This window comes from Pseudochaenichthys georgianus, chromosome 17, assembly GCF_902827115.2.
Source record: "Pseudochaenichthys georgianus chromosome 17, fPseGeo1.2, whole genome shotgun sequence".
NCBI lineage: Eukaryota > Metazoa > Chordata > Actinopteri > Perciformes > Channichthyidae > Pseudochaenichthys > Pseudochaenichthys georgianus.
Window position 1 is genome coordinate 33,240,823 of NC_047519.1, and position 26,735 is coordinate 33,267,557.

Below are 26,735 nucleotides of genomic sequence, written 5' to 3' on the forward strand. Positions count from 1 at the left end.
CATTAGAAAGGTAGATAATATTTTTTAGCTGTAAATTGGCCCTTTAACAATGTTTGATTACATTTTTATTTTCAACTCTTATTTTTTTCACTTTTTTAGTTCCGTTTTATCTTCTATTTAGATATTTCTTTGTTGTATCATTTTGTATTTTCTACTCTTTTTTTAGTGTTGTATATATTACTGTCTCTTTAAACATGTTTCTTTTCAATGTTGCTTATAAAACAAACCTTCCCTGTCTCCCAGGGGACAAAATAATAATCCACACTCAACCCTGCAGTACATAATCACTTTTTCCTTTTAATGATTACAATCAAAAACATTTGTACAACATTTTCAACATTAGAAAATGGATGCAGATTTTTTTTGGCTGACAGTAACCGCTATGCAAACAAACTGAGGGACAGAGAAGTGGGTACTGCGTGGAGATGAAGTAGAAAAAGAGCTGTTTATATTGGAGGACAGCCGGGGATGTATCAGAAGAAACGTCCACGTTTTCTTATTCGTTTCCAGAGCGTATGCATGGCAGACATGACATTTGTCTTATCTCTTGCTATTTAAACAGAGAAGGACTCGTTGCCTATATGGGAGCAGCATAATGAGTAGCTAAGATGCATCAAGCCACTACTATCTCTGGCCATAGTTACGGTAGTCGTTATTACCGAGCACAGGAAAACATTTGTTCTGATACACCCTAAAGAAGCTCTGTGTTTTGCATCAGTGTCAAACACAGACATGGAGGAGGGGTGGACTGTGGGAGACAAGGGAACCACCACTCATCCTTTTTTTTTTTTTCTAACACACAAAGAAAAACCAGGATGACAAAAGGGAATAGGAGATACTGATAAATAACAGTGGAATCAGAGCCATAAATAGACAGTATTGGATATTTAGGACCCTGGAGGGGTGGAGTCAGCTGAGGTGGTGAAGAACTGGCAGCTAGCCTTCAAGTAACGGGATATCCCAGTGCAGTGTCCTGTGTGTTGATTGAGCGGCTCTACATCATGGAGCAGGACGTTTTTCCTGGTTGCACGCCGCCTTCCATCTTCTCTGCCTCAAGGATCATCCTCCGGAAAACTTCCACAGCCGTCTGACAGAGAGATAGAGAGAGATAGACCACACACACACACACACACACACACACACACACACACACACACACACACACACACACACACACACACACACACACACACACACACACACACACACACACACACACACACACACACACACACACACACACACACACACACACACACACACACACACACACACACACACACACACACACACACACACACACCACACACACACACACACACACACACACACACACACACACACACACACGCGCGCACACGCACACGTCTAAGTCACACCACTTGGAATTTTCCAGTAGAACAAATTACATCCAGTAGAGGCACACTGGCTTTATGCACAACAAAGACAGTGTTGTTTTGGCAAATATAAAGACAGACTGTTGTCTGCTTGGTTAATTTGAAGCAGGTTGTGTTTCCATTTTCAAACTTATCTAAGTTTCCTAAATACATAATATATATCAAGATCTGATTATTGTGGCCTTTGTGGCAACTTTTTGATTACTTTTAGCTCACGATGGCCAAGCCTTAGCCTGTCCCTGGAAGAAATGTAGGGAATTATATTAAGTTATAGCAGTTACAACTTGCTGTAGCTCAAAGGCTGTGGTGGATACACTTTTGAACCATTGTTAAATCTGCGTAAATTAATATTTCTGGCCACTAGGGGGCAGTAAAGTTAGCTCTAAACCTATACAGTCTATGCTTTAAACACAACTTTGATATATTATCGAGTAAATATATAAAAGCTGTTATCCAACAGTTATTTACACATTCAAAAGGCACAGAGCAATATTAGCCTTTAGATATGTGCCTGTTGTTCCTTGAAGTTCAATACACAGTCTGTATCTGTGGTTACACTGTTTTTTTGGAGCTTTTTGGCAAAATCAGGTGATGAGAGCAGTGCGATTGAAACACAAATGAAGCACAAGTTGAGGGCCTTTTATCCCAAACAATGAGCTGAAAGACGTTTAAACACTTGGTAGAGAAACAAGTTGGGTAACATTTCATTGAGGATCTGCCACCATGACTCACCACTTAAAAAAAGACAGATTTAAACAAAAAAAGTCAAAATACGTCTGAATTCAACTTGTCATCATCTATTGGTCAGACACTCCCCACCTGGGAGACACACGGATTTCATACCGCATACCCCCAAACGTTTACTGGTAACATTTTTAAGGGTGTAAGCTCACATCTGGTTCGTAAACAAATTCTCTATTGGGATCAACAGACAGATAAATAGTTCTTGATAAGAACCGTCCCAAACATAAACAAAGTGCTGTTATCTATGATCTCTGCCGTTTTGACTCTTACCTGGTTCTCTTTAGCTGAGGACTCCATGAAGGCAGCGTTCCAGGATTCGGCTAATGCTTTTCCTTCTTCACAACTGATTACTCTAAAATGGAAAGAAAACATAGATCAAGTTCAACCTATGGATTCTGCTTCCACTGACTAAGGTATATGTGAAAAGAGCTACACAAACAACAAGTATTACTACTCGAGCTTTCTCCTTCTTTTGGGTCATCTGTGAACAAAACATTAACATCTGCTCTGTATTTCTGTTTGTGTGATATGAAGATGAAAATGCCCCATGTGTATGCCTATTGTGAATGGTTGACCTAATGTTCCATTTGAAGTGTGTTGGGACATACCGCTCCATATGTAGGTCGTTCTTGTTTCCGACGAGCATAATTGGAACTCTGCAATAGAGGGAAAAGTAAACGGCAAATTGTCATGTATGTTTGATAAATGACATGTCTTGGAAAGCCGAAGGCAGCATAACAAGAAGATAAAATGAGAAAGGCGAAGAACTTACTGAACTTTTCCCACCATGTCCAATAGTTTTTCATGGATAACTTGTACAACTTCAAAGCTGAAACAAACAAGGGGAAGTTTCCTCTTAAGCCTTTGAATGCCGTTTCATCTCATTATACAGAACTTCAAATATCCTTTTGATAAGGAGGGGGGGGAAAGTATACCTTTTATTGGAGGTGACTGAATAGACCAGAATGTAACCGTTGATATCTATGGAGTAGGTCTGTGGGAAGATAGAGTACTCATCCTATAGAGATACAAAATAAGGGATTAAAAGTTATTCTGACTAAGTAACGAGGCAGAATTAACAGTTAACTATTAATGTGTATTTGATCAAATTCAGTAACTATACCTGTCCGGCTGTGTCGACCAGCTGAAGATGATACTCTTGTCCATTTATTGTGATGGTTTTAGTGAATGCTGCAGGCAAAAGAAAAGAAAGTTGAACCAATAGAAACTATACACATACCGATGGATGGAGAGTGTTGGAGCTATATATTGATTTATTTGTGATGTGACTCATGTGTGAATATGCTGGGTTTTTTCTGTCGTATTTATTATGTTTTATCTTTTGTCGAACGGCGGAAGTCCAAAACAAATGTCCTTACGATAAAGTGTGTCGTATCGCATCTTATTAATAGTTAAACATTTCTTCTCTTGCTGTTTTTGTTTCTTCTAAATATACCTTTTATTTAGTGTAATTTAAGTTAATGTAATTAGTTCCTTATGCTTTTATCTTGAAGGCATTTTTGGGCCCTGGTTGATTTGGGCACCTGGTGATCGGGTAATATATATTGGAGATAAGGGCACCAGTATAGGCAAATGTTTTTTTCTTCCCAGGGTGAGCCGAGGAAAGCTATAGGAAGGCTGCGGGACAGTAATAGATGAAACCATTGTTCATTGTACTTTTGGAAATCATCTACGAAACAACGCTCGACTTGGATCATTCCTCTACGTAAGATTCTCTAGCTGGGGCCAGTTTTATTTTGAGTTAAATGTTTTGCATTATTTCTTTACGATTATCCGCTACTGAGAGCAAGACCTTTTAAAGTAAGACTTACTAACACTGTATGTACTACACTATGTATACTAGACAGTGCTATACTGTATCTTCATTACTGAACGTTTTCAATCTGCACGTCTCCGTATGGATCCATTTCCGTACCACTGAGTTCATCCGGCACAGGAATGTCAATATCTGCCTGGAGATGGGTCACATTATCTACAGGACTGAGGGATTGCGCTGCCTGCAGCATCTCGCTGATATCGCTGACACTTCACTTTATACCCATCCAGAGATTATTTATAGACGCAGACCACACACTCGAGAAACGCAGGGTGATACGCGGGCGAGCGTGTCGGGAAACAGAAAAACAGCCTGCAGGTAAAGTTCAGACTGAAATCCCTGGAGTGTCTGGGAATATGTGTGTTTACAGTAGTAGCTTGAGGAATTACTGCAAGTTACTCTCAATCAGAAAATGTACTTTTAAACTACCCTCAAGCTAAGTTCCCCCTCACACTGATTTCCAAGCTTATCCCACTCAAGTCAACGTATAAATCTGAACAAACTCCACACCAGCTGATTTTTCCAAAAGGTCCTAAAAATAAAGTCCTTCTTTTTGGCTGAAAGTGTGGAAGCTGAAATCAGCTGGTGTGGTGTTTGGACACATTTAGAGGGAACATCACGCCCTGCTAGGTTACTATTCAGGGCTATAATTGTTTTTTCATCTTTCAGTGAAATCATGATATCAAAGTTAAAAAGGTGTACGATTCAGGTGATGGTAACAAGCTCAGTTTATATAAAACCAAAATAAAGAATAATGACACATTTGGACATTGTTTATTTGGAGATGTCTGAGTACTTGTCCAATACGCCCATTGTCAAATGACATACTATTTATAGTGTGATAATGTATGAGACCTGCAATCAATATCGGCCAATAGAATGACACAATTAAAAACTGTAATGATAGTTGTCATCTTTGTTAACTAAACTTCTCTAGTTCCAACTTGTCAAATGTAAGGATTTGCACCTTTTCTCTGTTTTAAATTATTACAAAGGAAATATGTTTAGTTAGTTTGGCCTTTTTTAAAGACAAAACAGCAATATGATGATATCAACAAGGACTTTGAGGAAATGTAATGGATATGTTACTGCTATTTTATGACATTTTGTAAACAATTTTTTTTATCTCTAATTAAAATAATACTTTCTTGCATTAGTTGCAGCCCTATTGTAAATGCTGCTGCATTCTGTTATCATGTGACTGCAGTATCATACGAGGGTAACACGATAACAGCTACATCTGAGGTCATTGATACACTGAGTAAGGCCACAAGATGTAGCTAAAGCTTTGGAAACAAAGTGTAAGTGGACCTTTTGTTGAGAATTATTTTGTCAACAACAATTATCATATAGGTTTTGAACATAATTACACATTCTGTTGTGTGGAGTTTCACATATTTAGAATTGGAGGTTTAAGGACACAGGGCGTCACATTCAGGTTGGAAACACATTGTGATTTTGGGGCTCCATAAGTAAAACTGATGAGACTTAACTTTGTAACACAAGGGAACACAGAGTATAGAAATTATTAATTTCAACATAGTTAGTGTGGCTTTTTTTTTTTTCAGTGGTTTACCACTTCAACTAAACAGTTTCCTGTTTGTTTACAGAGGCTGTGACAGTCACCCTTTCCCACTTACTGTTTTCTATTGTCGGGTCATAGGAGTCCACAAACTGGCCTTCAACAAACTGAATGGTCAAGGAGGACTTTCCTGCAAAACACAAATGAATATTGTAAACAGATAACATATGGTGAAATAATTGGAAATTTGAAAATAAATTCCCAAAAGCTTCAAAATAATGGTTTGCAGTCCTTCGACTAGTGTTCATTAATCATACAGGACAAAACGACTTCGCTGATTGTGAAACAAAGTGTAATCATCACCATATCAGTCAAGCTTAAAATCACCTTCCTAAATCCCTATATAAATACCATGAGATGTTACTATATTAACTTAGTAGGCCACCATTAACATAACCCAAGTCTCTATGGGAATATGACATGGTTGTGTTGGGTGATGCTGTGCTGGCTGGGCCTACAGTGCTTCTATCTGCGTGTGCCATCTTGCCATCCCGAACATCCCTTCACTGCATGCAAATTACGGTTCTTTGGTTTCAGATACGATCAAACAAACCGCACAGTAATGCGTCAAATTCGGTTGGACCTTCATGCCCCTTATAAAACATGGCACCAACTAAACCATGAATAAGGACATTTAGCGTTAAAATAAATAAATATATATATATATATGGAACACATTACGGGAGGCCTCATGTGATAAAACAGGCAGAGCCATGTCTCACCTGGTGGCGCTCAGCCTCCTGCTGTGAGATGCTGCATGACAGACCTTACTCCCGATCATTAAAGTCTATTATAGGGAACGTAATGGCTCGCATTATGGACCTAAATTGACCCATAAGGCCGATAAAATGTAGCCTCAGGGTCGCATCATAGGCCCTGGATGTCTTTATTCTACCCATGTTTCATGTCGTTTGGGAACTTACCTACGGATCTGTACCCGAGGATGGCAATTTTTCGTGATTTCGGCTGCGGCATATCTCGTCCTGGTTATCGCATCTAGTCCTCGGGGTGGTGTGCCGCAACCTGCAACCAGAATGGCATCCAAATGTAAAGGCTGCAGAGATTCGGCATACAGCCTTTCAGATGACAGCAGGAATCACTCTTCTTTGCTATTTTTTTTAGAAAGATTTGAAATTCCAAAGCTTGGGAAAATTATGTTTATCGGTTCATGTGAAAAAAGCATGGAGTATCTGTAGATTTACAATAACTGCGTCACTCCCCTTTGCAATGTAATGAATAAGTAATTACTGCTCTGTTCTAATTGGCTACAAGAGGAGTAAAGGCGGGACTCGAGGCCTGTTGTAAAACTCTGATTGGATAATATAAATGCTCGTCAAAGAGTGGTGCTAGCTTCCTGAAATCTGACTGGCTGCCACACGCGTTGTGATTTGCTGTGTGGTCAGGTGCTGTGTCGTTCATTTTTTAGGGTCAGGGAGCAGCGATACTGCCATTACGGCTCCAATTAAGATGTCATTATTTTTGTGTGTATTATTATTATTTTTAACATGGACACACTGTGGTATATCCATAATGATCCCTACAAAAATATAATTAATCATTCAGTTCTTAAAGTGGTTTGTTTGTAGATTTGTTAAAGCCCAAATGGGATGGGCACATTTTGGTGCATGAAACTTGTTTATATAAAAAAGGACTTACTACGTACTTACTATTCGTAGTATTTTCAGTTTGTGTCATTATAGTTCTACTCCACTACATTTGAGGCAGACATTTTTAAAGAACACAATTAAACATAACTTAATGGTTATTATCAAAAGGTTAAGATAAGTCTTAATTTGCCAACAGATGAACATTTTGAAGTAGTTATAACTACCCCATCAACTGCAACAATTGAGTGATTTACACAGTGATGCATCAATAATCAGAATCCAGCAATACGAAAGACTTTCTATGGATGGATGAATTTATGCTAATAATGATTTTCTATGTTTATGTGTGTTTGGATTTTGTCAGGAAGGACTTTTACACAGAGTATTTTAACACAATAGTGTAAGTTGTATTCATTAATTGAAGGATCTGAATATTTCCTTTAGATGAGGAATAAATCAATTGAAATGTGCTTGTTATTTAACCAGAAATTGCAAAAAAATAATATAAAAAGGGAACTTCATCATGGCAGTTTGAGGAAGGCATTACACCATTTAAACCAATACGGTGCATAATTGTTTAAAATTAGTAATATTGTAATGCGATAACTAAAAAGGTGCAATAAGGAATTTCTATCTCTTGGCACAGGTACAATACACAAAACAATATAATTGGAATTCTACCAAATATTTGGAATGAATAGTGTATTGTGCATGCTCTCACATTAGCCAGTAGATGTCCCCATAACACCATTTATATATTTCACCCAGGAGCCACCAGTAACAGAGGTCTGTCTGTCAGTGCTCAAATAACTATATATTCCCAAAGAAACATCACCTTCTAATTATTGTTTATTTCTATCTGTGTCTTACATTTAGGTTCAGACTCTCGGTTTCTTAAGCAGTGCATCACTCTCTCCAAAAACCTCACACATAAATCAGACTACAGACAACCCTGATTATCTGAGCTGATAGTGTGTTCTATAATAGATGGTAAAATACCCATGTCTTAATATAACCGTGGCCTTAACCCAAACCACAGGCATGCAACAATACCATAGGAACTCATGCCACAATTAGTGGGTAAAGCCAATAGGAATTCAAGGCAGGCGTGGCAAAGGTGGTGGAAAGATGAGAGTCCTCTTTACTTTTAAACACTAATGTTGATCATGTGTGTCAATCACTTCACCAATGATACTGTGTGCAAAACAGAGTATTCTTGCTTTTTCACACAGTATAAATGCCAGCTTAGAGAGTTTTGGAGCAACACTCTAAAAGTAATTATATACTCTCTCAAAAATAGCCCCATACAACCGGGCCGGGGGTGTGCAGGTTTTCTTGCCCTGTGACCAATTAAGTCCCCCGTTTTCCTGTCACGTCCCGGGCTATTACCACTTAATCACAGAAATGTCCAAGTCTCCATCAGTAAGACCCAACTGTTTTGCCTCCACACACACTTCTCAGCACTGGAGACAAGAAATCACTGGTGTCAGCAATAGGCGGTTTGTTCTGCATGACATTGGGTGTCAAAAAAAAAGAGAAAAAAATCTCAACTGAAATGGCTGAAGGGTGCCGGCAATCACTGGACACACACACACAAAATACACACTCATGCACACTGTCACTTCCCTCTCCCTCTCCCTCACACACACACACACACTCAGGAAATTATGATGACCAAGAATAGGTCACACTAGTAATACAGCCATGTACTATCCAGGGATTACAGTGTGCTGACATAGGCCAACAATAAATACCCCTGCAAGAACAACAGGTGTCTGACAAGATTGTTTCAATTTAATAAAAGGCTTACACAAGCCTGAGAGAACTAATACATTAAGCTCTTTTAGACATGTTTGCCTTTTATTGCTTCATCCCCTGTGATTGGAAAATTCCTTTATTTCACCCCAACAATTAATCTCACAGAATCTCGCGTGCATAGAGAAGGCAGATGTGATTGCGCTGCATGTAAGCGTCATGAGATCGATATTCTTGTCACGGACCAGTTTGAAAAAATTCACTTTGGATCTGCAATTTCTTTAGCTATGCGAGCTAATGGACATGCAGCTGGAGCTCGTGCGTCTGAACCCTGGGTGTGTGGCGCCCGAGCCAGCCTCTTTCAACTCCCTGTGAAAGCACTCCTGGCTCTGTTAGTATGCCAGCCTGAGCGCCAGCGGAGCGAGGCAGCCACATCCTCCAGCTGGGTCTGTGCCACCAACGGGCACCTGGACCCACTCGCAAACCTCATGAAACGCAATGCATATTTAACTCAGAGGAATGCATTTGCATCAGAGAGGCTGTGTAAGATGCTTAGAGGAGACCCGTTGCACCTTTATTTCCTTCATCTTTGAGATGTGTAGCTATTGGGTGCAACAGAGCCGTTTTAACAGGCTGATTCACTCTTCAGGCTGTGCCTCAGCTGTTGGACCGCGGCCAGAGTCACAGAGGCCTGAAAGACAGCCATCGTTATCCAACTCTCACAAGGTGTCATTGTAGGGATCCAATGATTACCATATCAGCACATGAAACATTTATGGCTTGCTGGCAGTGATGGTCTGGCAAGCATCCTAATTTCTAGAACAGAGCTTGTCAGATAGCATTGTTTCAAGTTCTTGTAGACATGGCATGGGCAGGAAATCATCGTGGATGGAACTTGTTATGAAACTGTGCTGTCATTCACGGTCAACAAAACAACTTTGCAATATGAGGCTCTCAACAAAAGCTAACCTACCACCAAGCCTAGTTCAAGTAACACACTGAACATTGTGGCTATTGACTGAGACTGCTCCTTCCTTCCTACACTCTTTGTTTTGATGCTACACTGCCTACATGGCAAACCCAACCCAGTCTCATAAAAAAACGTGTAATAACTACGTTGGTCCACAACGTAGGATGTAGTATTTCTACAAAAACGCCTCTGAAATTGTAAGATCCCTACGTTTTTGTTTCACCATTCATTCCAATGGCTGGCGTCTATGTCACGTGATCTTCACATTTCTCCCTGCAGAAAAAAAAACATGGCCGAACTTCGTTTTATTCTCGGTGTAAAATGCCTATTTTAAAGTTAGTTTGGCCATTAAAATGCGTTTTGATGTCATTTGATGCGATAAATATGAGTTGTTATTTCAGATTATGTGTGCAGTGGATGCACATGATCTTTAGTTTGCTAGTTATTACGAAGATTACTTCAGGAAATTGTGTCAATTACAACTTTTTCATTGTTACCAAGGTGGTTGCTAAGGACGCTGCTATCGATATTATTTCTGTTATGTTGTGTAACAGTTTAATGGTGTAATCTTTATTGCTACCCCCTTCCCCGTCAATGTATAGTGTTGATCCACAGCACAAACGTATTAGTTTAACAAAATCCGCATCTAAAATTGTGGCATAGATACGTTATTTCCCCCTGTGCAATTCCAGTCTCACATCTCACATCACATCGTCATAAACAAATACCGGAAACAGACCGAAAACACTTTATTCCGAGTGTGCTTGCTTTTCTCTTTGAAATTCATCAGATAACGGCATTGTAATACACGGTTCGGCTGCATTAAATATTACATATCTGCCGTAGTTCTCTATTATAGAGCCCTGATGAGAAGACTTCTAGACAAACATGAGGAACTGCCGCCAACACTGAAAACGTGACATGGATCATACATATATCAGCCATTAAACAACATCTTACATTTATTTTCACAAAATACGTCTCCTTGCAGTATCAACACTAATTCGGCTGACTTTTATATTTGATCCAATTGGTAGATAGGCTGTATTTACACCGTAAATGCACAGCTGATATAAAGGGACACCTAGTGGTTAAAGCATGTTATTGAATTTCATTATTTTTATTATTAGATATTAATAGGATCCCTATAAAGTATATTCATTACTCGTTATTCTCTACTAATAGTTAATTAAAGACTGTATGTAATGACTATTTTGCACATCCCTTTCAAGATTTTCTAAGGTTTATTGACATATCATATACATAAACGGTGTAGTTATGCAATGAATGAAAAACTTTGTGTATACCTCCAGCAATGTTCAACTATGTTGAAGCACTTATTTTAACTGATATTATACATGTATTATACTCTTATATAAGATGTATGTAGATAGTATAAGAAATGTGCAGAATACGACAGTTTAATGGTGGAGGTACACATATTGATAGATGTCTTGTAATGCACTGTTGAAGAACCTGCGACCAAAGATTTTCATCTTGTCAGGTATTGAACAATCAATAAATAAAGAACACAGAATTATTAATTATAAAACACAGAATTTGTGTGATTATACTAAATGATTTACAAATAAACACCACTGCATATTTACAACTGTTACACATGCTGATGTAACGCAAATGTTTCCAACTTGGGATCAATAAAGTATATCTTATCTTAAGATGATCGATGGCTACTGCCATATTTGCAAAATGTGCCTCTGAACCTTGACAAGTGCATGTTTCAAGCTTATCAATTAACAACAGGAGGGGTCACAGACATAAGACCAGCTGTTAAATAAAGCTCTTCTGACCTTAGCTGGCATGTGGGTAATGCTGCCCATTATGGGCACAAGCAATTTTCACCCATTTATTAATTATATGTTTTACATTTGAGTGTTTCCTGTCCCCTAAACCTCCAGGGATGTACACAGTTTAATACTGGCCACTTCTTATTATGGGAAATACGAAAACGTCTTTTAAAACTACAACTCCCAGTAGAGACGTGCCATAGAACATGTTGCGAAACACAATAGCCAGCATGTGTAGTTCTGGGGACGGGGTGGGGGAGGGGGGGGGGGCGCGGTGGACCCGTTCAAATCCAGTTTTGGACAGTCTGCCGTGGTTACATCCCATTTCAAGTGCTGTTCGACGCTCGGCACACTCTCCAATCACAGAGCTTGAGGACTATCACGGGGTTTGTCAAGCGAAGCGGAGAGAATACTTACTTCCGGGTGTAATATTCTGTAAAGCAAATGAGCTGCTCTGACCCTCGGTCCTGACAGACTCCAACTTGTGTTTATTAATCAAACAAATAAATAAACGCAAGGATAATTAATGTATGTGTTATTGTTGAGTAAATGGAGAATTGCACAGGGGAAAATAACGTATCTATGCCACAATTTTAAATGCGGATTTTGTTAAACTAATACGTTTGCGCTGCGGACCAACACTATACATTGACGGGGAAGGGGGTAGCAATAAAGATAACACCATTAAACAGTTACACAACATAACAGAAATAATATCGATAGCAGCGTCCCTAGCAACCACCTTGGTGACAATGAAAACGTTGTATAGACACAATTTCCTGAAGTAATCTTCATAATAACTAGCAAACTAAAGATCATGTGCATCCACTGCACACATAATCTGAAATAACAACTCATATTTCTCGCATCAAATGACATCAAAACGCATTTTAATGGCCAAACTAACTTTAAAATAGGCATTTTACACCGAGAATAAAACAAAGTTCGGCCATGTTTTTTTTTTTTCTGCAGGGAGAAATTTGAAGATCACGTGACATAGACGCCAGCCATTGGAAATGAATTGTGAAAAAAAACGTAGGGATCCTACCATTTCACAGGCGTTTTTGTAGAAATACTACGTCCTAAGTTGTGGACCAACGTAGTTATTATACATTTTTTTGTGAGACTGGGTTGGCAAACCTTATAATGCAAACGCATTTAATACCATCCTCCCCGACAGACTGGTGACCAAGCTATCAGTCCTGGGAGTATCCCATTCCTTGTGTCTATGGATTAAAGACTTCCTGTCTGATCGCCCCCAGAGAGTGAGGATTGGCACCCACACCTCCACGTCCCTCAGTCTCAGCACCGGATCACCACAGGGCTGCGTGCTGAGCCCCCTACTATACGCCCTCTACACCTATGATCTCGTCCCCGCCCACACCAGCAACTCCATCATAAAGTTCGCTGATGATACCACTGTGGTGGGCTGCATCTCAGGGGGTGACGAGACCGCGTACATGGAAGAGGTGGAGCAACTGCTAGCGGTGTGCAAAGTAAAACAACCTGCAGCTGAACAAGCTGAAAACCCAGGAAATGATCATTGACTTTAGGAGGAAGAAGACCGTCATGCAGCCCCTGTACATTAATGGAGGCTGTGTGGAGAGAGTCTCAGTGATCAAATTCCTGGGCGTTCACCTGGCGGAGGACCTGTCCTGGAGGACCAACACCACGGCAACCGTCAAGAGGGCACAGCAGAGACTCTACTTCCTGAGAATACTCAGGAATTACCACCTCAGACAGGACCTACTTGTGCCCTTCTACCGCTGCGCCGTGGAAAGCATCCTCACCTACTGCATCTGCGTGTGGTTCCTCAGCTGTACAGCCGCAGAGAGGGGTGCGCTCCAAAGGGTCATCAACTCGGCCCAGAAGATCATCGGTTGCCCCCTCCCCTCCCTGGAGGTACTGTGCAGCTCTCGTTGCCTTAAGAAGGCAGTCAAAATCCTCAAGGACCCACACCACCCGGGTAACGAGCACTTCGTACGGCTGCGCTCAGGCAGGCGCTTCCGTACCATGTCTTCCCGGACAAACAGACTCAAATTCAGTTTCTTTCCCAGGGCCATATGTGCACTAAACGCTGCTAATATTTAAGTTATATAAACCTTCCGTGCAATACGAGGGGAATCGTGCAATTTAATTTATCTATTATTTATTTATGTACATATTCCCTTTTTTTAAGTCCCATTTGTTGTTTTTATATTGTTTTGTTGTTTTTATATTGTCTTGTTGTTGCGTGTTGGCACCTTGAGTCTGTTGTAATTTCATTGTACTTGTACAATGACAAATAAAGTTCTATCTATCTAATGCTGCTACCATTACCAAGCTCAACTGTAGACAGTCTGATATTGGTACTTTAGGATTATGATACTGATAATCAGAATACATAGGGATGGGACCACTGAAGCAATTCAGTGGTCAGAACCAGGACTTTTTGAACTAATAATTATGATTGCGCCAATGCTGGTCGCTTGCATCATACATGCTGCCATGAGTCAAGCCACCTATCAGTGTTATGGACCGTAGCTGTCTATTGTTTGGGAGCAGTGAGTTTAGGTTTTCTTGGGAGGAGTTTTCTTTATCAAAATTGAGGATCTAAAGATTGAGGGTGTCCCACAGCGAAGTGTAACAATTGTTAAGCCCCCTGAGGCAAATGTGTTATTTGTGCTGCTGGTATAAATCCTAAAACCTGGAAATTAGTTTGCCTATTGGTTCACTCGTCTCAAAGTTAATGGTTTTTTTTTACACGTTTTTGATTTAACACCTGAAATGAGGGCTGGGGTTTAGAGGTTTTGATATTTAGTTCTACTACTGTACATAAAAGAAGTTCGTAAATATTTTTGATCTTCTAAGATTTTCCGTGTCTTAATAAAGGTGGCTACTAACAAGCTAGTAACTGAGACGACTGACGTTATTGGGGTCATTACGGTCACTACTCACTAGTCTGCCTTAGAAGCCTTGTTATGTTTACTTGCACTTTTGCAGACCATTCATATTACATCTTTTCGACTACGAACATTTAAAAAAAAATCTGGAATTTTAAAGGCTTTTACATTAAAAACCACACATTTGTGGGCCCTATTGATTGTGTTGAATTTGGAGGTATTTTTTCCATTTGTCCCCAATTATTTCTGACACTGTTGGCATCAGGCTGTGAATCTGATGCATCTTCAGAAGGGAAGTTCATTAATGTCCACCTGGGTCTCTGCTGAGCTTTCATGGGAGTTAGAGGTCAGGAAGTCAGACCCTGACCAAATGAATGACTCAATCTTGTTGCCATTGCAAAGCATCGACACTATCTGATCAAGATGACTCTATAGCGTCGCTCACTGTACGACTGTGTGTGTGTAGCAGTCAGTGGCCTGTAGGAGTGGCAGTGAGCAGGTGAGACCCAGATAGGCTGCTCGCTGGTACTTCATCACCTCGCTTGTTGTTGTCACAGCCACAATTGGTTCGTGCTCCCCATCTGCTGCATCAGCAAAGTCGGAACTGATTTGGTCACTTTGGAGTCCAGTTAGTTTTGCTCACTGCTCTTCCCTGTTGATTCCAGCCATCATTACAAATGGTATCTTTATTCGGCGGAGTTAACCCGGATAGTGCTTTCCCCTGGGTGACTTTATTATCTATTCATCATGTTGTCCCAGTTTATCTCAAGATGAATCTGGCTGCCTCCCTACACATCTAACTACAGATACCTGGTGTGTGGCCTGGGGAAAGAGATTACAAGATACTCAGCGGAGGTGCTTGAGTTAGAGTTGATAAGGGGGGGACACGTATTCAAAGAAGATGCAGAATGGTTTTGAATGTGCTCTTTCAGAACCAATCCATCTTCAACATAGGCTTGAATATATTAAAACCGCCTTGATAAATATAGTCATTTCCATGTTGACAGTTTGCACAACCAGCTAGGGGCAACCTCAGTGTGTCCAATCTGGTGAATAAATGAACATGGGAAACATTGAAATGAAATGTTCTTGGCTTGTATTGAGCCTCGAAGCTGACTTGTTGGACACTCCCTTACATTTTCTCCCCACTAATTTGCATTGCTGAGTAGATGCTTTTTGTCACCTGGAGGTTTGGACAGAGCAATGTTGCATCCAATTTCCAGATGGCAATTGAAATGTGTGACTTATCCCCAATTTTTTACTAAAAAGCACAGCCGCTTCCACAGACTCCATTAGCCGGGGTGGATGCGTCCATGTACACAAATGGAAAGTGTCCAGTGGTGTGAATATTCACATCTGCACCTGCTGAATAATAGACGATTACCTTCTCTGGTGGCTCGTCATCAACCCCATTCACATGCGTCTCCCATTTCATGATGCTAATGTTGTTTGGGATACTCAGTAGGCCTGCAAAATGCATATTTCTTGTTTCCTAGACCTGATCTTGTCTTGTCTAAAAAGGAAACATATTCTCCAATAAGAGTGCTGGCTTCAGGGAGTAATGTGTCTGCAATATAGACTCTAAAGCACTTCAGGTCTTGGCAGGTACTCCTTACATTTCAGGAGAGAGACACCTACGGCAGAATCTGTGGCAGCAGAGCCATACATCATCCGTCATCGCCAGAAGCCTCCGCAGTAATGAACAAGTAATAATGGTATATATCTTGAACTTGAGTCTCTAAAGGTAGCTCATCCAGAGTCATTATTGTGCAACATAACCAGATGAGCTTTCTCAAATGAGATCATTTTTGTCACCCTGAGGACTTGAGGGTGTAACTGTTCTCAGAGTGAATAACTCATCCTCATTTGGTGCTAATGGGACTCCGTATTAAGGTGTTGTGTGAATGCGGGAGGAATGGTAAATCCCATTTTCTTGGAATTTAAATCTCAAGCTGTTTCCGCACATCTGTTCCTCTGGTAGAAAGAAAGACTCATGGGGGGGGGGGGGGGGGGGGGGAAGCATGCACGGGATAAAGAAGAAGCATTTAATGAAGATTCATGGCTCACAGGATTATGACAAAGTGCTAGGCGACGGTGTGTTATGGAGAAGTATGTCATGATGACATCTCTCACAGAAATTAGCATTATTCACTGTCCATATCCAGCTTCCAGCCCACCCCCTCCCTCCATCTGTCCATCTCAGCTTTTTCCAGGTATCACAATGCTACAGTTAACCCATAATGAGGAAATTGCATGTGAAGCCATGGGTTTCCTACATATTTGACAGCATGTGTTCTGAGCCTCGTGTTCTGAGCCTCGTGTTGCCACTCCGGTGATGTGTTTGAAAATGGAGGGGGGGCTACTCTGTTACAGCTGGGGTGTAATTTTTCATTTAAATAAAGGATGACAGGATGAAGCAAACCTGCTGTTTGTGAAATTAGCAGTGGCAAATACACACAAGAACATTAGATCTGCTCCACAGAGCGAGGGTTGCATAAAGACTTTGTGATTAAGTGTCAGTCAGAAAGCATTTTCCAACAAAGTTACTGTGGTATGAAGGTGTTAACATTTACCAAAACATTTCCGTATGAGACATGCTGCACAAGCAGCAGCCTGAATGGGCAATACACCCCAAACAGCCCTATCTCCAGTGTCCAATTCAGCAAGCCCATGATTCAACCTGTCAGTCATAAGTGCTGATGTAGCCGCGCTCACAGCAGAGCCACTGAGTCCCCAGAGTTGGATATCACTGCTAACTGTCATCCAAGTACTTTGATTACTGCACTGGGAGAAGAATGATGACTAAGGCCACTCTAAGTCCTGGTCAGACTCTGTGAGGCTGTTGAGAAAAGTGGATCAAGTCCAAGGTCCCATTTACACCTCGAACGTTTATATAAAGTGTTTATGGCTCATGAATGTACACCTCTCCTGTTGCTAAAAACGTGTTAAATACACGAGTGACACCTTCTGGAAAATGAAACAATACATATCCGAAGAATAATTGCGTTTATTCTAAGATACAAGAGTCGATTTCTGTCTTTATGTGACAAAAATACTACATTATTAAAGGTTTTACATGATTAGAGAACAATATGTTTCTCTTTTCAGCATAAGCAATACACACATTTAATACATTGATTAGAATTCACTGTAATGTTGTTGTACTTAAATATAAGGTCATGTTAAGTGCTTGTATCTATATCACTATATATAGAGAGATAGAGAGATACATCCAAGTTCAGTTAAAATGGCCCATCGTATTCAGAACCTTAATAAGACAGGACTATAATGTAAACACAGCTGAAGTTAAGTCTCAAGGTGAACGATATTTAGACGTAAAAATGTGCAGTATGTTTGACACAGCAGCTCAGTGTACATGCTGTTCTGTTCATGCTGTGCACTGCACTGTAAACATGTATTGAATGTCTGTCTGTCCTTAAGAGTGTTCTCTTCTGTTGCTCTGGAGTTTATCATGGTTGCTTCCCTGTTGGAAAGAGCTTTGGAGTCTTGTATTTGTCTGAGTTGATCCTGTAAGGTTGTCATGTACAATCCCATGGAATAAAGTTATGATTTAGTGCTGAAAATACTTGACTTGAATAAGTGTTGAGCACTGTTGCATCACAGCAGGAAGCACCTGAGTGCTTGGCTAGGGCAGCATCACTTGAAATTGAAGTTGTCTGAAGTCCTTACCACCAGCTGCTCCTGCAGAAATAAGTAGTGCACCGTTCTTACTGTCCTAATGTGCACAATGTAGTGACTGCTTTTTCGTCTTTTTTCTTAGTTATGTTCTCTGTATTTTATATGTTTGTGTTATGTGTTACGTTGCTGCCTTCTTGGCCAGGTCAGCATTGAAAATGAGATTTTATCTCAATGCTTTTATATCTCGTCAAATAAAGGTTAATTTTTTTTTTTTTTTAAACGTGGGGTTTGGATGGATATTGAAATGTTTTGAAAACTTTAGACATTTTATTGCAAAAACTCTCAATGACTTGTTCTGAATTGTTGAGAAGTAAAAGCACAATGGAAATATTCAGTAAATGTACCTAAAAAACAATCTATAATCTTTTACTTTACATTGTTTTGGTATTTTATTTTCAGCCCCTGTACAAGACTTCGTTAATTTCCTAGATTGAGTCTTAAAAGATATGTTTTTTTATAATTTTCGTAACTTAGTTATCAAAATATCTCTAGCTATTTTGCCTTTTGTATTTTAGTTCTTTGACAACAAAAAAAGGAAATTTGATAATTTCAGGGGAGGGTTATTTTTTTTAAAGATATGCTTTCTGCCCTACAATGTAGGTGTGGATGTGTTTGTCTGTTCCGCCCTGTGAAACATTAGGTACCCTGCGTCTCCACAGATGCATGATGGGATATCTCCACCCCCCTACAGCAGTGAGCTGATTAGGCAGACAGTATTCAGAAGATATGAAATAAATACTGACAAATTATAATAGCAGGTGGAACAAATAACTTTCAGTAAATTGTACAAAGATATTTACAAAACTCCAGAACTGTCAGTGTGTAACTTGCTGCGGGGAAAGACAAGTTCAAAAATGTAAATGCACTACAGTGTCTGCTTTTAAAGAGAGATTGTTCCCTCGGGGCCACATGAATGAGTTTTGAATAGCAGTAGAGCTTTCTAGGAACGCAGTGGAATGTTCCATGTCCTTTTGCACTTGAGATTAAACCAGCGCATGTCTGTGCATACGTTTCCACTAATACCTTTAAGAACCGTTACTTTTCTGAAAGATGATTGAGTGTTTTCACGGCTGTCGGCTTGGTGCCATATTTCATTGGAGATGAGAGATCATGCAGAAAGGCGCAGGGGGCCGACAGGAGACAAATAAAAGTGAGAAGAGATTATGGTCAGCCAGAGATGGTATGTTAAAGATCTAAACTATTTTAAATGAAAATGTCATACACTCAGAGAAGAGAGCAGGCGAGCCAACAGAATAATGTGTGCCACGTGTGCCTGTGTATTTCCGTGTGTTATGTTATGAGATCATGGCAGTGACTTCATCTGATTGAGCTCACCCAGCGTCCAATCCCCAACTCTGCCGTCCGCTAGTGGGTGGGGAGAAGGGTGCTATCTGTGGACATGTGAAGTGACAGGACCAGCTGGTGTTTGAAATCCAGTAAGACAGGCAGTAGGTCTGGGACACACAGACCACCAGCCCCATAGTGCTCCGTTACAGCTGCCGGCAACTCAACTGAGTGAGGAAAACACAGCGAGGATTCAGTGTAGCTGCTGCCAAACATCAGGAGTTCTTCAACAAACCTCAACGCTGATCATGTTCTGCGTGCCTCGCTTAGGAACCCTGAATCAACAACCCTTACCAATCCTATCATTGGTGGTGATTCAGCTAATTGGATGCTGACATCTTGGAATAGGTGATATAATCAACTGTGAGGACGATGGGTGGGAAGCAATCTCACGGCTTCTCCAGCAAGGAGCTGAATGAGGGGAGTGGTCGTCAACGAAGCAAAGGTTCTTCTCGAGACGGCCAGCCCAGCCTGTCGTCCGCTGCCGAGAGGTTCCGCAAACACACCACGGTTCACTTTGGCTACAACACACTCAGCCTGGCCATGCGGGCGCTTGTCGAGACCCCCTCTGAACTGTGGGAGCTCCGGGAAGTGCAGAAGCTAAACTTGTCCATGAACTGCCTGAGCTCCCTGCCCCCTGCCCTGGGAGCTCTGGACAATCTTGTGATACTCAACTTGTGGGGGAACAACCTTTCAAGTCTACCGGTGGAGATCAGCCTCCTGAAGAAGCTGCGCGTGCTCTTCGCCTGTCGAAACCGCCTGAGCGAAGTCCCCGAGGAGCTGGGGCGCTGCACCCGCCTGGAGGTGCTCAGCCTGGCCAACAACCAGATCACGGGCCTCCCCAACAGCCTGGGGGCCATGCACAATCTGACCAAACTCAACCTCAGCCACAACCGCATCGTTCACATCCCCACCTGCGTCTACAGCATGAAGGGTCTGGTTTTTCTTCAACTGGCTTGCAACCGCCTGGAGACCATCGCCGACCAGATCCAGGACTTAGTTAATCTGAAGATCCTCATCGTGGAGGGAAACAGTATCCACTCACTGCCCAAGACACTGTGCTTCCTGGAGTCTTTAGAACTCCTCAATGTTGACTTCAATGACCTGCAAAATGTGCCAGTGGAATTGTACCTACTCAGCAGACTCGAGAGGTTGGCCTGCCACCCCATGGATAAAGGACTTCATATTATCCACAACCCCCTCCTCAAGCCTATCAAGGAGGTGCTGCAAGGAGGTCTCAGTGCCCTCTATAACTACCTCAAGCCCACGTGAGGGACTACTGTGTATGTGTGTGTGTGTGTGTGTGTGTGTGTGTGTGTGTGTGTGTGTGTGTGTGTGTGTGTGTGTGTGTGTCTAAAAGAGTCATAATGTGATGTTGGCACAGACCTGACCCCTGGCACATGCTAGTCATGCTGTGAGTCCTTGCTCTTGCCACAAACTGATTATTCAATGATCACCTAAGACCAGTAATAATATTATTTCCTGTTTTTTATGTAATGTCAAAACTGCATTGAATAATAAAATGACTACTAACTGCTGTGTCTAAACCTTTGTTAATCCACAGCAAAGCGGTCAGGATAAGTCTCTCAGCTCACGTAAAAATGCACATTTGGGAGATGATTACCAGGCAGTTGACATTGCTTGGCCTGTTGCAGTGAGGGGGCACGTGGGCACGCTCAGCTACACATCACCACCCTTTGTTGGATTCAGGTCATGGGGATCAGGTGTGGAAAGTCAGTGGAAAGAACGGGTGAGGGGGGCTTAAGATCTTCAAAATAATAAAACAAAACACAACAGGGACTTATACTCTGATTAAATGTTGTTCCACTCCATCAGATCAGAGCTGCCTGCTGGGTTCAGCTCCTCTGAGGTTGTCGCGTGTTGTCACACAAACAATTTCAAACGATGGAAAACAAACTTACAGTGATATGATTGAAAAGTGCGTCCTAAAAAATGTGGACTACTGTGGAATGATTTAAATTAAATTCAAATAACTTGAAGCAAATATAAACACTGTTAAAGCTCAGAGGGGTCGTAAATCGACATTTGGATTATTTTGTTACATATCTGCAGCTATTGCCAATTTGGATATGCATTTACTGTAGCACGGCAACGGTCATACATAAAGCAAAGAAAGTATTGTGAAAGTATTTCATTCACTAGCATAGTGAGTGGATAGGATACCGGACTATAACTTGATATCGTTACGTGACTTTTAATGGAATCAAGGACTAATAGTTTATAATATTTTAAAATGATGTTTTCCAAATTATATTTGAGTTTTATGATGTTAAGCGTCAACAGTAAGATAACGTTAATTGGATTGCACAAAAGGTTGATTAATTCCAATTTTGAACACACTTTCCATACTGTTATATATATATATATATATATATATATATATATATATATAGATACTTTTAGATATATATTTTTTTACTGTGATAATCGGTGTTAAGTGCTTTATTGCAAAGCATTTTACACTTCAACTAACATTAAGGTGCTTGTAGTCAAACTTCAGTAGTGTAGCTTTACGTCGTGATGACATAATGTTATCGTATCTGTACACCTATTTCTTATATTATACCACAAGGTTGCTGATAGTAAGAACACACACACACACACACACACACACACACACACACACACACACACACACACACACACACACACACACACACACACACACACACACACACACACACACACACACACACACACACACACACACACACACACACACACACACACACACACACACACACACACACACACACACACACACACACACACACACACACACACACACACACACACACACACACACACACACACACACACACACACACACCACACCACACACACACACACACACAACACACACACACACACACACACACACACACACACACACACACACACACACACACACCACACACACACACACACACACACACACACACACACACACACACACACACACACACACACACAATTCCCTCTAGAATAAGTCTTTGTCCCAGATAGTGATCTTGGGACATGTCAAATAAAGCTCTTACAAAGGTATTGCATCAATGTGAGTCGGTTGGCCTGAATTCAGGTTTCAGTGCAGTTACTATTTTGGTGATAAAACAATACACAAAGACTTGTCTTCTTTTGACAGGTGACCATTATATTTACAGTATACAAACACATATTCCATCAGCAACCATCTAGACCAGAGGTAGGAAAGTGATATGGAGAATGTATGAGAATTGCTTTGCCTATCCATATATGCTTTAACTGTGGTGAACATTTGCATACAAAAACAAGTAATAAGAAAATACATCCCCCAAACAAGCAGGTTGCATTTTTACATCTTCAGATAGTAAAGGTTGCTGACCCCTAACGGTGGTGGGGTAGGTACGTTTGAGAAACCGGCTCGAGATACACTTTTTGTTATATTCCATGGAATGCTCTTAACATCCCGATAGCAAAGAATATCTAAAGTGCTTTGACAAAAAATATCATCTGTGGAAGCCGTAGCGTTGTAAAAAGCACGACCAATCATCTGAGCCGGCCCGGCTAAAGTAACTGGATGGCCTACCTGCCTGTCAGCCTTCCATCTGGGCACAAACTTATCTCGTGCCCTCATTGGTCATGTGTGCGTTCGTGTGTGTTGGAGGAGGGGCTCTGTAAGGAAGTGGCAGATTTGTTCCGGCTGTGTATTTTTAAATTCTCGCGCACTCGAGCTGGTTTCTCCAAAATTACCTACCCCACCTTCAATTAAATGTTTATTTATTTTATTTAATAACCAAAGTACAGTCAAGGTTCCACTATTGACTTCCAAACAGTGACCTCCACTGAAGTAAAACACACTTTAACCACTCTCCCAATTAATCAAAGTGAATCTTTGCAGTCTGGAAATCACCTTATTCCACTGAACGGTCCTCACTCACTCGTGGTCAGCTGTACACCAGGGATCACACATGACTGCCGTTAGCAGGCTTTGTAGCATTTGCTGATCCTATTTAATTGCTGCATGCTCCAATAACTTTGCTTTATAATGAGACACTGTGCAAGATATAACAACTGGGTGAGCACAGATTGGCACCCGTGTTCGTCATTCAAAGGTATTTTGCATTCATAAGCCTGAGCTTGGAAAACAGTTTGGCACCAGCTTCATGACTTCCCATAATGAAGGACAGCTAATCAATCTCGTATTGAGCTTTTGACAATCAAGGCACGGGATAATCACAATGGAATTACATGTTAAAATCTGTGCTGTTTGGCAGCCACATGAGGAGAGGCTTAATGAGCCTTTCTTTGTAGTGCAGTTTAAAGTCTGTGATTTATTCAGTCACACTGAGACTCCTCACGTTGGGTGATGTGATTGGCATTTATTGACAAACAGCATTATACTACCACTTATGTCAATTACAACAAAGTGTTATTAAGATCGTCATTCCTAAGTTTAACTGATTCAAACTGTTCCTGCAGGGAGTGATATGAGCAAGAAAGGATTTAGTGGCGGCTCTCCACGATGAAATGTCAACATCAGCCATTCAAAAGTTCAGGATGTTGTTTAGAAATCAACAACAGTGGGTCACTGAAACAGTATCAGCCACTGTCACTCATAACCTTTGAGTCCTACATATGGAGTCTTTTGATCCTTTTAGAGGCACTTCCTCTCATCCAATCAGAGTAATGTCAGAGCGTTTCAGTGTCTTGCTTTGAGATTGTGATGAAAGTAAGCTTGTGAAAGGTTACCGGGTAAAAAAATCAACAACAACCTGCTCGATGGGCTTGATTTTGCTATCACATACAGCGATTCTTAGACAAGGGTATAGAGTGCTTCTGAAGCTCAATCAATATGGCAAAATACAAATAATGGTTTATTATATATTGAGTTGTCTTTAACACCTAAAAACTCAATGATGTGATAAAAGCTGTAGACAAATCCAAAATGGTAAGCCAAGTAGTAGGTAAAAAGGTAAACAAATATTATCTTAAAGTAATCGGTAGATAGGTGGCTAAAACTAATGGATAAATGGTTGAAAAAGAAGGTTAAAATAAGAAAACAATTATCAAGTGATAATTTGTCTAAATAGTTAGCATAAAATGTAAAATGTTGGTCAACATTGTTAGCTTATAGTTATGGATGAATGGTTAAAATACAATTATAATGGTTAACTAAATGCAATGGATACATGGCATATAATCAGATGGTATATAGGTCAGGAATAGCCCTACAAATTCAAAAGTGACCAAACTGACAGTTAAGTAATATAAAGAAACTGCAGTAACGATGTCTACCTTAATGCCAGATCCAGTTTGAAATAACTACGATCAAACACATTTGGTAGAAGGAGGATGGTGTTGATTCAGGAGAAGGCTACTTGAGTTCATCTGATATTTCTGAGAGAGTAGATTTGAAAACACTGGAGTGGGATATTGTTAGACATTTGTTGAACATGTCTTCATGAACCAGCCCTCAATCACACACACACTTACTGTCTCTCTCTCTCTCTGCATTCACTAGTGCAGACAATGATGCTATCCATTCATTCTTCCATCCAATTGGAGGAGGGAACATTCTCGTCAAGTCCCATGACAGCTCTGCTCAGGCTGGTATTCATGCATTCCTGGTAACAGCCAAGACAACACCTTAAGACCACAAAAACACATGTGACTCTTCTATGAAATGCCACAGCCATTGTTGTATGAAGGAAAACAACAACCGGATCCGTATATCCTTGACAACGCAAGGTCATTTTCAGACTAAATGTAGACCCGTGTCAATCTGGCAGAATTTTAATTAGCCGTGAAAACTGCTGTACAAGTGAAATCGCCATGTGTGTTTATGCATGCAAAAACAATAAGGGAATGACATTGTTTGACTTTGTCATTAGTTGCTTCTCCATCTCTTTGTTTGATATTGCTATGAGAATATACTGAGGTTGTTTGCACTTGTCGTCTCAGATAAGACTAATTCTGGACAAATATTTGTATATATTTAAGTAAGGCATCATAATTAATTCATTGAGGCTGAAAAAAACATGTGTGTGATGACATGGCTTTGTCTTGCCAGGTCATCTAATGAAGTCCTCTTGAAGGTCAGTCTGGGTTTGCCTTTAATATGATCAATGCTTGAATCTGATCAGAGAGGACGAACAAGTGTGATTAAGAAAACAGAAGGCAATGACTTTAAGGAAATATTAATTTATTAAAATATGGTGCCTAGTTGAGCATGAAAAAGGCTTATATAACGTATTCAGTATTGTAATTAATAAAATCACCTTCCAGTGGATGTTGTTAAGAGATGTACTTGTGCTTATCCACGAAAAAAGGCCATTGTTTCAGTACACTCAATGACAGGTCATATTAGATATAGGAGGATAATGTCTTACAATGTCCAATTTGGTTGACCAAACAATTTCACCACAAGGTCCATTGGCCTTTTCTGGATTTTCACATCACATGATCAACATCAGCAGATGCTTAAATATTATGGGATTATTCATTTTAATTTTCTCTAAGCCCTTTAAAGCAATTATTTTCCAGGTGGGTTTTAAAGACGAGATTTAAAGCTGGTGTTTGTTTTACCTTGGAGACAGCAGTTGAAGAATAATCTCACCATAAAATATTTAATAGCACCACAGTGCTAATCCCAAAATCGAAATATGTCTATTAGTTTTTTTTAATAATGGGGTTTAACAGTAAAGTCATAACAGGGATTTAGAGCTCTTAGGTCGAAGTCACCCTTTGCTAATGTTCACATTCAAGTTGTGGCAAAGAGAAGAGCTTTAATAAGATCCTCATTAAATATGTATTCACAGAATTTAGTAGTTGAAATACCAGCATTGGCAATTATAGGTTTACACATACAACAGTGGGGTTAAGAACCCAAGACCATGAGGAAGTAGAGCAATTGTCAGCAAAACACAATGTTAAAGGGCAATATAAACATTAAAACAACCTTTTAGTGTTGTTAATATAAGATACTTACTATCTGTCAGGAGATCATTTGCAGTAGGCCTATCTCTGAGCATTCGTCTTCTTCTCTCGGTTTTTTGGCGGATTGATCTCAGGTTCTTACCTGGCCCGGGTTAACTGCACTACTTCTCTCAG

The 26,735-nt window shown here is 40.5% G+C and overlaps 2 protein-coding genes across 2 annotated transcripts; one reads left to right on the plus strand and one right to left on the minus strand.

Annotated features, from left to right (window-relative positions):
- Nucleotides 1-277: 277 nt before the first annotated feature.
- Nucleotides 278-26,703, minus strand: rheb (Ras homolog, mTORC1 binding). Its single transcript, XM_034104012.2, has 9 exons — nt 26,614-26,703; nt 6,484-6,583; nt 5,619-5,690; nt 3,265-3,332; nt 3,077-3,159; nt 2,914-2,970; nt 2,750-2,797; nt 2,412-2,493; nt 278-1,087 (listed from the first exon to the last, which is right to left on the minus strand). Exons 2-9 carry the CDS (start codon nt 6,533-6,535, stop codon nt 995-997), a joined length of 555 nt encoding a protein of 184 aa, XP_033959903.1. The 5' UTR covers nt 6,536-6,583; nt 26,614-26,703; the 3' UTR covers nt 278-994.
- On the plus strand, nt 19,726-21,160 carry LOC117461990 (leucine-rich repeat-containing protein 30-like). Its single transcript, XM_034104011.1, has one exon. The coding sequence runs from the start codon at nt 19,998-20,000 to the stop codon at nt 20,895-20,897; it is 900 nt and encodes a 299-aa protein (XP_033959902.1). The 5' UTR covers nt 19,726-19,997; the 3' UTR covers nt 20,898-21,160.
- Nucleotides 26,704-26,735: the final 32 nt, after the last annotated feature.

What these genes read in the sequence shown, in the direction of transcription:
- rheb (XM_034104012.2), bottom strand. Translation starts at nt 6,535, where the DNA reads ATGCCGCAGCCGAAATCACGAAAAATTGCCATCCTCGGGTACAGATCC. An exon ending in CCTCGGGTACAGATCCGTAG is followed by an intron (nt 5,691 to 6,483) that starts GTAAGTTCCCAA and finishes TGTGTTTTGCAG; the next exon opens with GAAAGTCCTCCTTGACCATT. An exon ending in GACATGGTGGGAAAAGTTCA is followed by an intron (nt 2,798 to 2,913) that starts GTAAGTTCTTCG and finishes CCTCTATTGCAG; the next exon opens with AGTTCCAATTATGCTCGTCG.
- LOC117461990 (XM_034104011.1), top strand. Translation starts at nt 19,998, where the DNA reads ATGGGTGGGAAGCAATCTCACGGCTTCTCCAGCAAGGAGCTGAATGAG.